General features: G+C 66.0%; 1 protein-coding gene across 2 annotated transcripts; it reads left to right on the plus strand.

The window, feature by feature from the left end:
* Nucleotides 1-1,518: 1,518 nt before the first annotated feature.
* Nucleotides 1,519-9,750, plus strand: NR4A1 (nuclear receptor subfamily 4 group A member 1). 2 transcript variants are annotated; one of them, XM_059718051.1, is made up of 7 exons: nucleotides 1,519-1,641; nucleotides 5,687-6,507; nucleotides 7,176-7,305; nucleotides 7,604-7,755; nucleotides 7,995-8,197; nucleotides 8,469-8,647; nucleotides 8,901-9,750. In XM_059718051.1, exons 2-7 carry the CDS (start codon nucleotides 5,689-5,691, stop codon nucleotides 9,155-9,157), a joined length of 1,740 nt encoding a protein of 579 aa, XP_059574034.1. In that variant the 5' UTR covers nucleotides 1,519-1,641; nucleotides 5,687-5,688; the 3' UTR covers nucleotides 9,158-9,750. The 2 variants fall into 2 exon arrangements, with proteins under 2 accessions (XP_059574034.1, XP_014460317.1); XM_014604831.3 differs by lacking the exon at nucleotides 1,519-1,641 and adding an exon at nucleotides 1,929-2,249.
* The last annotated feature ends 3,740 nt before the right edge of the window (nucleotides 9,751-13,490 follow it).

The raw sequence follows: 13,490 nt of genomic DNA on the forward strand, positions 1-13,490 counted from the left end.
GCCCAGGCCTGACGGTGAGGAGCGTTGGGTGCTGCAGTGATAGGCCCAGCCTGGCGTGCTGTGCTCTTCACCCCTGTGCAGTGAGGGGTGCTGTCCCAGGCACGGGTGTGGGCTGCTGCCTGCTGCAGACAAGCTGCCCTGGTGCAGAGTGTGGGACTGGGGCACTGGAAGGAGCCGGGTCCCAGGGGCTGGTGGGTCCCAGACCCGGTCCCTGTCCCCCCCCCCGCCCTGTGCTGGTGAGGCTTGCAACAGTGGGGCCCCTGCCACTGCCCTGCGTGGCGGCCCTGGTCCAGTCCCTCCCTCTCCCATGAGGCAGGCAGGAGCCTGGTCTAGAGGGTGCAGGACAGGGGCAGGCTGTGCAGCCGGATCCCCCAGGCAGGAGGCGGGCTCCCCTCCAACTCAGTGCCTGAACTCACTGGAGCCTGAACTCCAGTGGAGGCGGCTGCAGTTATTACCCAGGGCTGTGGGCCTGGCCCTGGGCAGAACTGGCACCCACCAGGCCAGCAGTGCCCCTGGCCCGTTCCCTTGACCACCCCTTGCACATACGTGGCCGGTCCAGGACCCGGGTCTGGGTGTGTCTGCACAGGACATTGGCCCTGCCCTGCTCATGTCAGCAGGACCAGGTGGCAGCCCTGATGTCGGGCTCTGGCTGGACCTGTGCCAGTGTTGGCAGCCCCATGGGCTGGAGCCATGGAGACCTGTGCCACCCTGCATGCCGTGTGTGTGTGTGTGTGGGGGGGGGGGGCAGAGAGAGTGCACATGCACATGTGCTGCCCCCTGCTGGGGACAATGGGAACTGTGTGTGCATGGGTGTGTGCGAATGTGCATGTATGTTTGCGTGGGTGTGTGCATGCATGCACATTCATGTGCATGAGGGTGTGCATGCATGTACATTTATGTGTATGGGGGTGTGCATACAAGTGTCTGTGGGAATTGTGTGTCTGCATGGGTGTGTGCATGGATGTGTATAGGACATGTGCATGGGCGTGTCCCACGCACGGGCAAGTGTATGTGTATGGGGTTGTCTGTGTGCATGAGGGTGCACATACATGTGCATGTGTGTATGCGTATACCAGTGCGTGAGTGTGCAGGAGCGTGCGCATGCACACACGCTGCCGGAATTGGAACTGTGTGCGTGCATGAGTGTGTGGGACCGTGCACGGACGTGTGCATGGGCGTGTGCGCACGGTAAAGGGTGGGCATGTGTACCAGGGTGTCTGTGTGCGCACGTGTGCATGTGTACGTATGCATTTGTGTGCGTGCACGCGGTGCACACCCGCTGCCCCCTGCCGGGGGAGATCCGCACTGCTCGCCCGTGTGTCCGCGGTCCGGGACGGCCCCAGGTTCAGCCTCCCGAGGCCGGCTCCGGTGCGCTGAGCCCGGCGGGGCTCATCCAGGCGCGGCGCCGGCCACGGAGGGCACCCCCGGGGGCCGAGCGCGGCGCGGGGGGCGGGGCGGGGCGGGGCGCGCGGCTATTTTTAGCTCCTTGCTGCGTCGCTGGGATTCCACCGACGTCAGCAGGCCCGCGTGACGTCACGGGGCCCCCAGCCAGGCGCGGGGGCGGGAGCGCCGGGCGGAAAAAAGAAGCGGGTGACTGAGCGGGCGCGAGGCGGCCCCCGCACCCCCGGGCCCCGGCGGCGGGTGAGCGCGGGGTGCCCGGGCCGGGGGGGGGCGCAGCCGCTCCCCGGCCCCGCCACAGGGGCGGCGCCGACCCGCTTGACGGGGGCTCCGGACCTGCCCGCACCGCGGCCCGGCCCCGGGGGGGCCCCAGAGTCCTGGGGGCGGCCGAGGTGACCCCGCGTGTCCGTGCATGTGAGCCCGTGCATGCGTGCCCGTGTGTGTGTGCATGTGTACCTGTGTGTGTGTGTGTGTGTGTAAGTGAGTGCCCCGCGCCTGCCCCCGCACCCCGCCCGCCGGCTCTCCCTGCCCCGACGTGTGTCCCCCCCCCCCCGGGGCGCTATTTTTAGCTCGGGGCCGCTCCGGCTATTTATAGATCAAAGCCCCGTGGCTGCGTCAATGGAACCCCGCGTGCGTCACCGCGCGCCCCCCGCGCCCGCCGGAACCACCGCCCCTTCGCGCCTTGTTTGGCGGCTGCCGGAGCCGCCTGCGTCACGGGCCCCGCCCCCCGCCCCCGCCCCGCCTGCGTCACGGGCTCGGGGCATGTAGCGCCCGCCGGGCTCCGCACCGCAGCCCGGCTCCGCGGCCGCGCCACGACGGGACGCACCGCCGCGCTCCGCGCCCGCTGCCAGGTGCGTGCGGGGCTCGCCCGGGGCGCGGGGGGCCTGGGGGCGCCGGGGCATGCCGGGGGGGGTGTCATGACTGCGGGCGTCCCGGAGCACGCGGGGTCTCCGGTGCGCGCGTGGGGGGTGCGGGGGCTCCCGAGGACTTGTCTGCACGCGGGGGGCTGCGCTGACTGCGGGGGTCCGGGAGCGCGCGTGCGGGGGCTCTGGAGGGCTGCCGTGCATGCGGGGGGCTGCAATGACTGCGGGGGTTCCGGAGACGGGGGGTGGGCAGAGGCGCTGGAGGTCTGCGGTGCACGCGGGGGGGTGTGGGGGCACCGGAGCGCGCGGGGGGCTGTGATGACTGCGGGGGTCCCGATGCACGCGGGGGGCGTGGAGGCTCTGGAGGTGTCCGGAGCACGTGGGGGGCTGCGATGACTGGGGGGTCCCAGGGCACGCGTGGGGGGCTGAGCTGCCCCCCACATTAGCAGCAGCAGGGAGTGGAGAGGGACTCCCCCGCCCCCAGCCCTGGCAGCTGCTGCCTGGGCAGGTGCTGCCTCTTGTCCGCTGGGCTGGGTGGGTGCAGGAGCTGCCCTGGGATTACCAGGAGCTGCCCGGGCTGGTCTGGGGGGTTCAGCAGGTTTCCCCCCCACCTTTGGTTTGCAAACCAGGGGGCTGGGCAGTGTGGGGCAGACCGGGAGAGGTCCTGCTCCTCCGTGTGGGGGAAGCGGGGGGTGGGGGTGCATCTTTTGGCTGGAGCAAGCAACAGGTGCAGCCTCTGCCCGGGCACCTGGCAGCCCTTGCCCACACTCCCCGCCTCTCGCCCCAGCCTCTGCCCTGCGCTGGGCACTGGCTGCTTGCACGGCGGGGTGGGAGGCCCACGTGGGATCCTGCGGGCATGGGCAGCCCGGGTGGGAGGCTGGGTCAGGCTCCGTAGCTTCTTTCCAGGATCAGGCCCTGTGTCCTGCCCCGGCTGCACTCCCACGGGTGCCTGGGCCCGGACCCCACACGCACCTCCAGGGCGCCTCCGAGCAGTTCCTTTGGTGCAGGGGGTTTTGTGGGGAGAGGGCTGCACTGGCCCCGGGAATCGCCATCGGGAAGGCAGGAGGATGCCTCCCTTTACATAAGCCATGGAGCAGGCGATGGCAACCAGCCAGGACCAAGCCTTCCCGGGCCAGCTTTGTGATGCCTGCAGCAGAGGGGCAAGAGCTCTTAGCTCTCCCTCTCTCTTTACCACAGAAAACAGAGCGGTTCCTCCATTGCCAGGAACTGGGGGGCAGCAGGGGCCGGACACCTCTGCAAGGCCACCATTGCAGCCCCCTGGAAAGGAACCCCTGCCCAGGGGCCTTGGCAGCCTCGGGGAGAAGTGCTGGGAGAAGGGGTGGGCCGGGGATGGCTCAGCTGTGGGTCCAAGCCCTGTCCTGTCTCATGCCCAGACTCCCCCAGCAGTGCCTGGGGAGCGGGGCCGTGGCTGCCCAGGCATGCACAGGCCTCTGCTGCTTCAGTGCAGACGGGACTGAGCAAAGGGCTGTAACTAGACTCAAGCCGCCCGGGGTCACAGCTCCCCGGGGCAGTCCTGGCATGGCTCTGCTCCCCTTGGCAGAGCTCTCCCCACTCTTTGCTCATGCACAAGTGCTGTGGGCCAGGTCCTAGGCTGGATTAAAGGTGCCCAGTGCCCGCTCGCCGGTTCCGCACTTCCCAGCCTCGGGCCTTCTTTGGAGACAGTTCATAAATATTGTCACAAGGAGGCTGGGGAGCATCTGTTCCAGGCGCTGGATACTGTAAATCCTAGCAAGGCTTCACAGCCCAGTGCCAAGCTCCTATTTTGGGTGCACGGGGCCAGTGTCCTCCTCTGGGAGGTGGGAATGTTGGCCCTGCGCTCCCCTTGGCTGGCGGGACAGTTCAGTTTCCCCTCCCTGCATCACGCTGCCTTGGCTGGAGGCACTCGCTGATGACCCCCCTAGTTTAATAGGATCAGGGATTGCAGCCAGAGTCCGGCTCAGGGGTGCCTTGATGTTCCCGTGCCCCGAGCTCAGCCTGAGCAGCCCTGCAGTGCTCAGGGCTGGGCACGAATGCAGCAAGGGTGGGCCGGCTGCTCCCACGGCGAAGCTCTTTGAGCCCTGGGTCCCAAGTGCGTGCCGAGGGACGTCGCCGGGGGTGAGCGGGACTGGGCAAAGCAGCTGAATTTGGGGGAGCGTCTTGCTTGAAGAAGCACGAGGAAACCCCCCCCAGTGCCATGGCTTCCTGGTGCCTCGGCATTCAGCGGTCCTGCGCGGCCCACCCGAACACGACCTTTAAAGGTCCGTGAGATGAAAGACATTATCGCCTGGCCCCGAGGCTGCCAGCTCTGCCAGGGACTCCGGTTACGGGTCTGTCATGCATGGCCCCAGCAGCGTTGCAGCAGCTGGGCAGCCAGCATTGGGCAGCAAAGCCCCCAGGCCAGGGCGCAGCCAGGGGTCAAACATCTGTCCTGCCGCAAAGTAAAGGTGCTGACGGGCAAGCCCCGGGGGGCAGAGCGGTTCTTCTTACCCCTCTCCCACCCTTCTCATTTGTGCCCTGCACCAAGCATTCGTAGCAACCGTCTTCTGGTCTTGGAGCTGGGGCTTGGGTGTTGCTATGACCTGAGCAGAAATCTGGGGCTGGGCAGAGCGGTGATGGGGGCACTCAGATATGGGGCAGCCTGGCACCAGGGACCCCCGTGGGCTTTTGGTCTGCATGGGAGGCCCTGCCCCATCATGGGTTCCCTTCTTCCTTTGCTGGCCTAGCGCCTCCAGCCCCACGGCTGGCTAGGAATGACCTTCCCGGAGGACGAGCTTATGCCACTGGGTTAGACTGGCGCCATCACCAGCTAGCGTGGGCTGGGCACCTTCCAGAGCCCAGGCTTGTGCCCTCCCACCCCTCAGCTCATTCTTTTTATGGCTTTTCACACCTCGTGCGCTGCGTTGACAATCTTAATTTACGCGGCTCCGATCTTGGGCGGGTGTCGGAGACGAGCTGTCACAGCGGCCCCGTCCTGCCCTTCCTCCAAGCTCACACCCCAGGCCAGGGCTTCTCCCAGGTCTGGCCTTGCGGGCTCCTGGTGCTGAGCTGCTGTGGGCCGAGCTTCTGGCTTGTGCCACGGGAGCACCAGGCAGCCTGGTCCACATGCTCCTGCAGGGCTTCAGCTTCACGGATGCAAGGGGTGGAGTAACTGCATGTTGCCACCTCGCTCTGGGGGTGCAGCTGACCAACCCCTGCCAGGCAAGGTGCCCATCTCCATGGCCTCTGGGCACAGGCAGTTGTCTGTGCTGGGGAGCCAGTGCCTGCCCTGTGGAGCTTGCAGCTCAGTCGTCTGGGGGGAGGGAGGAGAGGTGCAGGGGTGGGAGCAGAGTGTGGTGGGTAGTCGTGCCAGGGACCAGTATCCCCCCTGCAGCTCCGGACCGGTGCATCCCGGCACTCACCCGGTTCCTCCTTCCCTCTCCCCGCAGAAATGCCCTGCATCCAGGCACAGTATGGCAGCGTGCCCCAGAGCGTTGGGCTGGCTGAACGCTACCAGGCAGACTTCCTGAGCCCCGAGGCCGGCAAACTTGGCATGGACCTGGCAGGCGCGGAGCTCTCAGCACCCCCCTCGCTGCCCAGCTTCAGCACCTTCATGGACGGCTACGCTGGCGAGTTTGACGCCTTCCTGTGCCAGCTGCCGGCCGCCGGCCCACCCCCCACCGCTGCCTTCAAGCTGGAGGACTTCCAGGTCTACGGCTGCTACCCCGGCCCCTTCAGCAGCCAGCTGGATGAGACCCTGTCCTCGAGTGGCTCGGACTACTACGGCAGCCCCTGCTCCATCCCGTCGCCCTCCACCCCGGGCTTCCAGAACCCGCCGGGGCCGGCCTGGGACAGCCCCTTTGGGCCCTACTCTCCCCCCCAGAGCTACGAAGCCGTGCGGCCCTGGGCTGAGCCACCCAAAAGTGGCACCCCGCAGCCGGCCTTCTTTACCTTCGGCCCCTCGGTTCACAGCTCTGGGGTCCCCCAGAGCCCCCTGAAGACCCAGCCGCCAGTGCCCCGGCTGGACCAGCCCCTGGCGGACACGGACATCTTTGCCCTCTCCCAGAGCACCCCAGCGGGCTTCCCCGGCCTGCCCCTGGGCCAGGTTTCACCCCTCCTGGACAGCCCAGCCCTGATGGACGGTTCGCTGTCACCCACCAAGACGCGCAGCCCTGGTACCAACGAGGGCCGTTGTGCCGTGTGCGGGGACAATGCCTCATGCCAGCACTACGGCGTTCGCACCTGCGAGGGCTGCAAAGGCTTCTTCAAGGTGAGAAAGGCTTGCAGTTCCTCGCCGGATGGAGCATCCCTGGTTCTGGCTGCTCGGGGTTGGGGGAGAGAGCGGAGGGGTCCCAGGGCTGCCCCTGATCTCTGCACAAACCGGTGGGCCGCTGGGGAGAGTCCCCAGAAGCTACATCTGTCCCGGGCAGCCCAGGACACTGCAGCGCTCTGGACTGCTGCAGACACAGAGCAGCTCCTTGCAGCCATGGAGCTGGGGAAGCTGGGATAGCCCAAGAGCTGGTGACCCTGAGGCTCCAGCTTCAGAAACCAAGGCCCTGCTTCCTCCTAGAGGTCTCTGGTCTGTCCCTGAAATCCTCAAAGTACCTGGCAAAGCTCACTCCCTTGCTGCCTCTGTGGGATGGGGATAATCCTGAGACCCGTCCCTGCGTGGGGCCAGAGATGGACGGGGCAGGTGGGGCAGCAGCTCTGTGTGTGTCCTCCGGGGATAGCTGTGACTTCTGCACCCCCTCCATGTCCGGGAGCACAACCCCTCGGATGTGCAGCCAGAGCCTGGGTGGGAAAGAGGCCGACAAAAGTATTCAGGGGACAGAAGGGCTATTGTTGCCGCTGTCCCGAGCTGGGAGCCAGGAGCCAGGCCTCTTGCCCCTGCTCCTTGCCGGGGGCTGATGTGCCGCGTGCCCCTCCCTGCCCCTGCAGCGCACAGTGCAGAAGAACGCCAAGTACATCTGCCTGGCCAACAAAGACTGCCCTGTGGACAAGCGGCGGAGGAACCGGTGCCAGTTCTGCCGCTTCCAGAAGTGCCTTGCCGTGGGCATGGTCAAAGAAGGTACGGCATGCCCCGCCGGAGACGGGGGTGGAGTCTGAGCCGGGGCACCCCCATCCCCGGCTGCCCTGGGCTGGGAGCCAGCACGAGCCAGGGCCCATCTGGTCCAGGAGCTTTCACCCCATTTCAGACGCTCCAGGACTGGGCTTGGGGGGTTTCGGCCTGGAGCTCAGATCCAGTCCTGCCTGCATGTGGGGCAACAGTTTCCAGCCCCTGTACGGGGGCCCTGGGAAAGGAGGGGGCTTTGCCCTCCCTGCCCCGTGCCCGGCTCTCACCCCACTCTGTTTCTGTCTCTCTGCAGTGGTCCGGACAGACAGCCTGAAAGGCCGCCGGGGCCGGCTCCCATCCAAACCCAAGCAAGCCCAGGACATTTCCCCCGTCAGCCTCATCACCTCCCTCGTGCGGGCGCACATTGACTCCATCCCCAGTGCTACCAAGCTGGACTACTCCAAGGTACCGACCACCCTCAGCCAGGGTCTGGGGGGTCCCAGAGCCTCAGTGAGCTCCTTGCTTCCCCTGGCCAGTGGGCCCAGTAGCATTGGGGCCGGCCAGGCGGAGGGGCCTGGACATCCTTGCATTGTGGCGAGGTGGTGCTTCCAGCCCTGCAGGCACTGGCAGCTCTGTTGGGTCCTGTGGGCAGAGGTGGGACCATGGTGGGGCTGGGGCAGTAACCCCTGCATGGTGCCCCGCAGTTCCAGGAGACGGCATCGTGCCAGCTGGAGAAGGAGGAGGCGGTGGACGTGCAGCAGTTCTACGACCTGCTCGCCGGCTCCATGGATGTCATCCGCAAGTGGGCCGAGCGGATCCAGGGCTTCGCAGAGCTGCCTCGCCAGGACCAGGACCTGCTACTGGAGTCCGCCTTCCTGGAGCTCTTCATCCTGCGGCTGGCTTACAGGCGAGTGCCCAAGGCCTTGTTGCTCCCTCCCCTGCCCAGGTGGTGTGGGATAGGTAGGCCAGTCCCCGCAGGCGCTGCGTGTCCCTTGCTGGGATGTGCCTCTCGGGTCCCCTGCTGTTTGCAGCCAGAGCCTTTATCCTTTCAGCATCATCCTCAGGCTCGTGGGTCTGTCCCAGCTGCTCCCCCTCTGCCCCCACTGCTCGGGCACTTCCACCCCTGTTCAGGCTCCAGGAGCCCCAGCCGCCCTGTGACGGCTCTGTTATGTCTGCAGGTCAAAGCCGGAGGAAGGCAAGCTCATCTTCTGCAACGGGGTGGTGCTGCACCGGGCGCAGTGTGTACGTGGCTTCGGCGAGTGGATCGACTCCATCTTGGAGTTCTCTCAGGGCCTGCGGCGCATGAGCATCGACGTGCCCTCCTTCTCCTGCCTCGCCGCTCTCGTCATCATCACAGGTGGGGGCCAGGGGGAGACGCCCAGCTGAGAGCTGGGACTCTGGCTACCTCCGGGGTTGGGGGCTTCCTGTGGGCATGCCCTTGCAAGCACTGTGACTGGCCTGGCTGCAGGCTGGGATGTGGGGCATGGGCGCAAACCCCTTACCATGACACAGGGGTGCTGGCAGGATCTGCCCCTGCCAACTTTGCCTCCCCCCGGGGAGGAGTGGGTATAATGGCAACCCTTGGGTGACCTTCCTCCTCTCCCCTGCAGACCGGCATGGGCTGAAGGAACCCAAGAAGGTGGAGGAGCTGCAGAACCGCATCGTGGGCTGCCTGAAGGACCATGTGTCGAGTACAGCGGGTGAGCCTGCCCGCCCCAGTTGCCTGTCCAAGCTGCTGGGCAAGCTGCCCGAGCTGCGCACACTCTGCACCCAGGGCCTGCAGCGCATTTTCTACCTGAAGCTGGAGGACCTGGTACCACCCCCGCCCATTGTGGACAAGATCTTCATGGACACGTTGCCCTTCTGAGTGGCACTGCTGATGGACCTGCTCCCCTGCCCGCTGCAGTGCAGGAGGGGAGACGAATGGCATTCCCAGAGAGCCGGGACTCGCTGGAAGGGGGCTGCCCTGCCCCGTGCCAGCTGGGCACTGCCCACACGCCCTCTCTGTGGAGAGACCCATGTGCCTTTAGGGTGACGGACTGAGACGCACAACGCCCCGTGCCTGCTGCCCCCCGCCCCCTTGGGCCAGGAAGTGCTGGCAGCTGCACCCCTGCCAGGCACTGGCTGTGGGGCTGGGGGCCAAGCTGCCTTCCCTGCCCCTGGTGTGCATCGTCCCTGGCGCTGACCCCCCCAGCAGGCTCGTGCTGCCCCCAGGCCCCGGCTGCCCCCTCCTGTCGCCTCTTTTGTACAAATATCAAAGCTTTTTGTAAATAGCTGATCGTGGGGCGGGGGTGCACAGTGCCTGCCTTGGCCCCCCCCGCCCTTGCTGTAAATAGCCCCATGAACCCCTTGCAAAGCACATTTATATTTGTCTATTATTTTTTTTCTGGATTAGCCACGTGCTCCTCTTTTCTGATGAGTATCTATTTAATATATTAAAATTAAAAAGCTGCGAGCCCCTGCGGCTTCTGCTGCCTCCGTGCTGTGGGTGTAGGGCTGGCCCCAGCGGTGCAGCGCACGGGCCTGCAGGCTCCCGGCGTCGGCATGGGGGGGTGGGGAAGCGTAACTGATGGGTGCTGCTGGTGTTGTGGGGGCTTTTATTCGGAGGAGCTCCTGTGAATGGGGCAGCGGTTGGGTGGGACGTTGTCCCTGGGGCAGCAGGACCAAGAGCTGCTCTGTGCAGCAGGGGCTAGGCAGTCTGAGACAGTCCAGGTTCCTCTGAGATTAGGGTCTCTTTGCCCTTCAGTGGGGAGCAGGGAAACTGAGCTGGGTCCTGTGACCCCTGTTCTTTCCTAGGGTTGCTTTACTGGGTGGGATCCTTGAGCCTGCCCCTCTCCACTGGCTTTGCTCAGGGGTGATCTTTGTGCTGCCTCTGGGGTCAGAGGATCTGGGAGGAGAGGGGCAGGGACCCCCACAGCACAACCAGGAGGTGCCGGAGCCCACGACCACCCTCCGTCTGGACCTGCAGCCTGCCTGGGCTAGAGCAGCCCCCCCGGGCATGGAGCCTGGCTTGAGCCAGGCTGCAGGAGTCTTCCAGCCCCCGCCACGGCCCCGGCTCGGGTGTCAGCTGCGCCGGGGCTGCGGGAACAGCGGGCGCCGGGATTCACACGTTGCGTCCTGTGGAAACTCTGATGCCCTTGAACGGCCGGTCCCAGCCCGCGGCCCCACACCTGTCGCCCTGCTCATGCGCTTGCCTTAAAATAGCCCGGAGTCGTGATAGCCCCGTCCCTGCGGCCTGGCTGCCGCTGCTTTGGGGCTGGGGGTGGCTGCCGCGCCAAGGTCTCCTGGGGTCACTGGGGAAACTGGGTTGGCCCCACAGCCTGAGGAGAGCCTGAGGCTGCACCCGCTGACCTGCTCCGTGCCTGGGGGGCTCTGGCCAAAGCCAGGGTTCAGGGTGGGGCTGGGGAAGAAAGGCCCCTTTGATGCTCGGTGGTGATGGAGCAGCCGCACCCAGGCCAGGCCAGGTCGTGGGCGAGGCAGGAATGAACGAACGCAGCGGGCTTGCAACTGGGGCTGCCCCAGGTCGGGGCCAAGCGGCCACCCGGACTCCTGGGTCCTACGTGTGCTCGGGAGTCATGGTGGGGCGGCGGCTGTGTGGGGAGCAGGGGCCAGCTCTGGAAGGACAGCACGGGGCCCTCGGAAACTCGGCCTGGGGTCAAGCCACGCTGCCCTGGCCGGCCCGGGAACAAGGCGCCTTTGAGGCTGGTGGAGCTGGCAGGGCCGGCACAAAGGCGCGGTTGTTCTGCGCGGCGCAGGACAATGGTCAAGGGCAGGGGTCCCGCCGCTCCCGCCCGCGTGGGCCGAGGGGGGACGCGGTCAGTGTGCAGCTGCCGCCTCGGGGCAAGCACACCGCGTGCGGGGTCTCCTCGTGCCTCCGTCCAGGAGGCTGCAGCAGGGCCCCCGTGCCCCCAGGCTGGCTCCAGCCACGTGCAGGGCAGGCCAGGGCCACCCGTGCCCAGGCGGAAAGTTACTGGCGGCGGCGGCAGGGTAAATTTAGCTTTGACCCAGCTCGGAATGGAGCCGTCGGGAGGGACGTGAGCGGCCGCGGGCGTGGGGAGGAGCCGGCCCTGCTCGGTGCTGCCAGGGGCCGCGGGCTCCGCTTCCCGGGACATGCTGTCCTGGCACCGAACACCGCCCCCAGCTGCTGCCCGCCCGTGCCAGCGGGGCTGGGATTACAGGCCGCCCCGCGAGCCCCTGCCTGAGAATCCCTCTTTGCTGAGAGCAGTATGGGTGCCATGACACGGCGCGCGCTCAGCCCGCAGGGGGCAGCAGCTGCGTTCCTGGGGGTGGAGGGTCTGCCTTTTCTGGGCCCCTCCAGGCAGGATGGGGCAGGGCTGCGGCTGCTGGGACTCCTGCCGCTGCCGGGTCGGACCCGGGCTGCAGGTACGGGCTGTATTGCAGGGGCAGGTGGCTGCTGGGGTGGGCAGAGGCCTGGGTGGGGTGGTTGTGCATTGTCCGAGGGGGCAGCTCCCTTGCTGATGGTGGATGCAGCATTCCTCTAGCCTGGCCCGGTCCCAGGCGAGATCCATGCCCTGGCCCCCGGCCCGGGCTATTTATATGGTTGGCTGCCCTCCGCAGGGCGGGGAGGGCTGGGGCTGTGGTGGGCACTTTCTCCATGACCCTAGCCTCACGCCCCATACACAGGAGACTGGAGACTAGGTGCTTTGGGTGCAGGGAGGTCTGACACCCAGCAGGGGGAGGAAGGGAGGGGAGGGGAGGTGGGTTTCGCCTTCCCCACTGAGCTGCAGGCAACTAACTACTCGGGGATCAGCCCAATGGTGCTGTGGGGAAACTGAGGCATAGTGCAGGGCGATGGCTTACTGGGAGTCAAGCAGGCCAAGAGCCGAGCCCACTGGCTCCCGGCCAGGCCTGCTGTAACCACTAGACTCCACCCCCAGAGCTGAAAATAAAACCCAGGCGTTCTGGCAGCGTCTCCGGCCTCTGCTTCACCCCCAGAATCGGATGAGCCAGGGCCCCTCGCCCTTGCCTGGTGTCCTCCGGCCCCAATGACATCAGCAGCCAGGCCGGGAATAGCCCCGACAGCCCTGCTATAAATAGTCCGGGGGTGGTGAGCACACGCGGCTGCCCCGGGAGCCAAAGCGAGATGACACCCAGGTTTCACAGGTACAGGGAGAATATCTGCCACCATACCAGGGGCGTCCCACCCAGGCTGGGCTGGGAGCAGGAGCACAGGCCAAGCACTCCCAGGCTGCAGCGGGGCACTTGCCTGAGTGTGAGCAAGGACTGCGCGTTTCAGCCCTAGGTAGAAAAAAACCTGGGGGGGGGGTGACCCCTCGCCTCACTTTCCCACCGTAACCCTGCAAAAAATCTGGGACCCTGATGCCCCCCATGGGAACAGGTTGGTATCCCTTTAAGTCACCCGTGAGCCCTCCAGGGGTGCTCACCATGCCCCAGGAGCTTGGGGTGTGTACACACGTACTAACTTCCTGACAGTTAAACTGGCTTAACTTTTTAAAGTTAACTTAACTATCAGAGGTCACGTCTACACGAGATGCTATGTGCGCAGTAGACTTATTCTTGTCACGTGCTAGCGTGCTAATACACCGTAGAGTGAGTCTACTGCGCATTAGCATCACTAAAAAGGCGTGCGGGTACTAAACGTGCCGTATGTACCGTGTGTTCATGCACGTGTAGACACACCCAGCTGCGCAAGATAAGACGGCTCCAAGGTGTGCTCCCCAGAGACCCATTAGTTGAGGGGATGGCAGCTGCCACGGCCGGGCGCTGTACATGTGTACGCTCCAATGTGGCTTAACTTAAGCCGATTTAACTAAGTCACTTAGTCCCATCTCTTTATTTTTAACTCGACTTAGTAGTGTGCAGTGCTGCTGAGCTGGGCCTGGCATCTCCGGCGCTGGCGAAGGAGCCCAGGAGATGGGAAGGGGCAGAAACAGGGCAGGCAAAGCAAAGCAGCAAACCCTCCCACGGGCAGCTGCCCCGCCCCCGCGCCCTGGCGCTGCACTAGCGCCTCCGCACGGTCCTCCGGCCCAGGGGGCGAGCTAGCGCCGGCCCACGAAGCCCCCGGAAGTGGGGCGCTCTGGAACACCTACACAAGCCTCTCCGTGGTTGTTTTCTTCCTGGAGCGAACCAAGTGAGAGCGGGGGGGGGGGCGGTGCTCGGTGGCGGGGCGCTGCGAGTCCCGTGGGTCGCGAGAGCGGGGGCAGGCCGCGCAGGGCGCG

Source organism: Alligator mississippiensis, chromosome 15, assembly GCF_030867095.1.
Source record: "Alligator mississippiensis isolate rAllMis1 chromosome 15, rAllMis1, whole genome shotgun sequence".
Lineage (NCBI taxonomy): Eukaryota > Metazoa > Chordata > Crocodylia > Alligatoridae > Alligator > Alligator mississippiensis.

Bases quoted from the DNA above. Each gene is read 5' to 3' on its own strand.
- NR4A1 (XM_059718051.1), top strand. From the start codon at position 5,689: ATGCCCTGCATCCAGGCACAGTATGGCAGCGTGCCCCAGAGCGTTGGG. The intron at 6,508-7,175 runs GTGAGAAAGGCT...CTGCCCCTGCAG, and splicing joins GCTGCAAAGGCTTCTTCAAG to CGCACAGTGCAGAAGAACGC. The intron at 7,756-7,994 runs GTACCGACCACC...GGTGCCCCGCAG, and splicing joins CCAAGCTGGACTACTCCAAG to TTCCAGGAGACGGCATCGTG.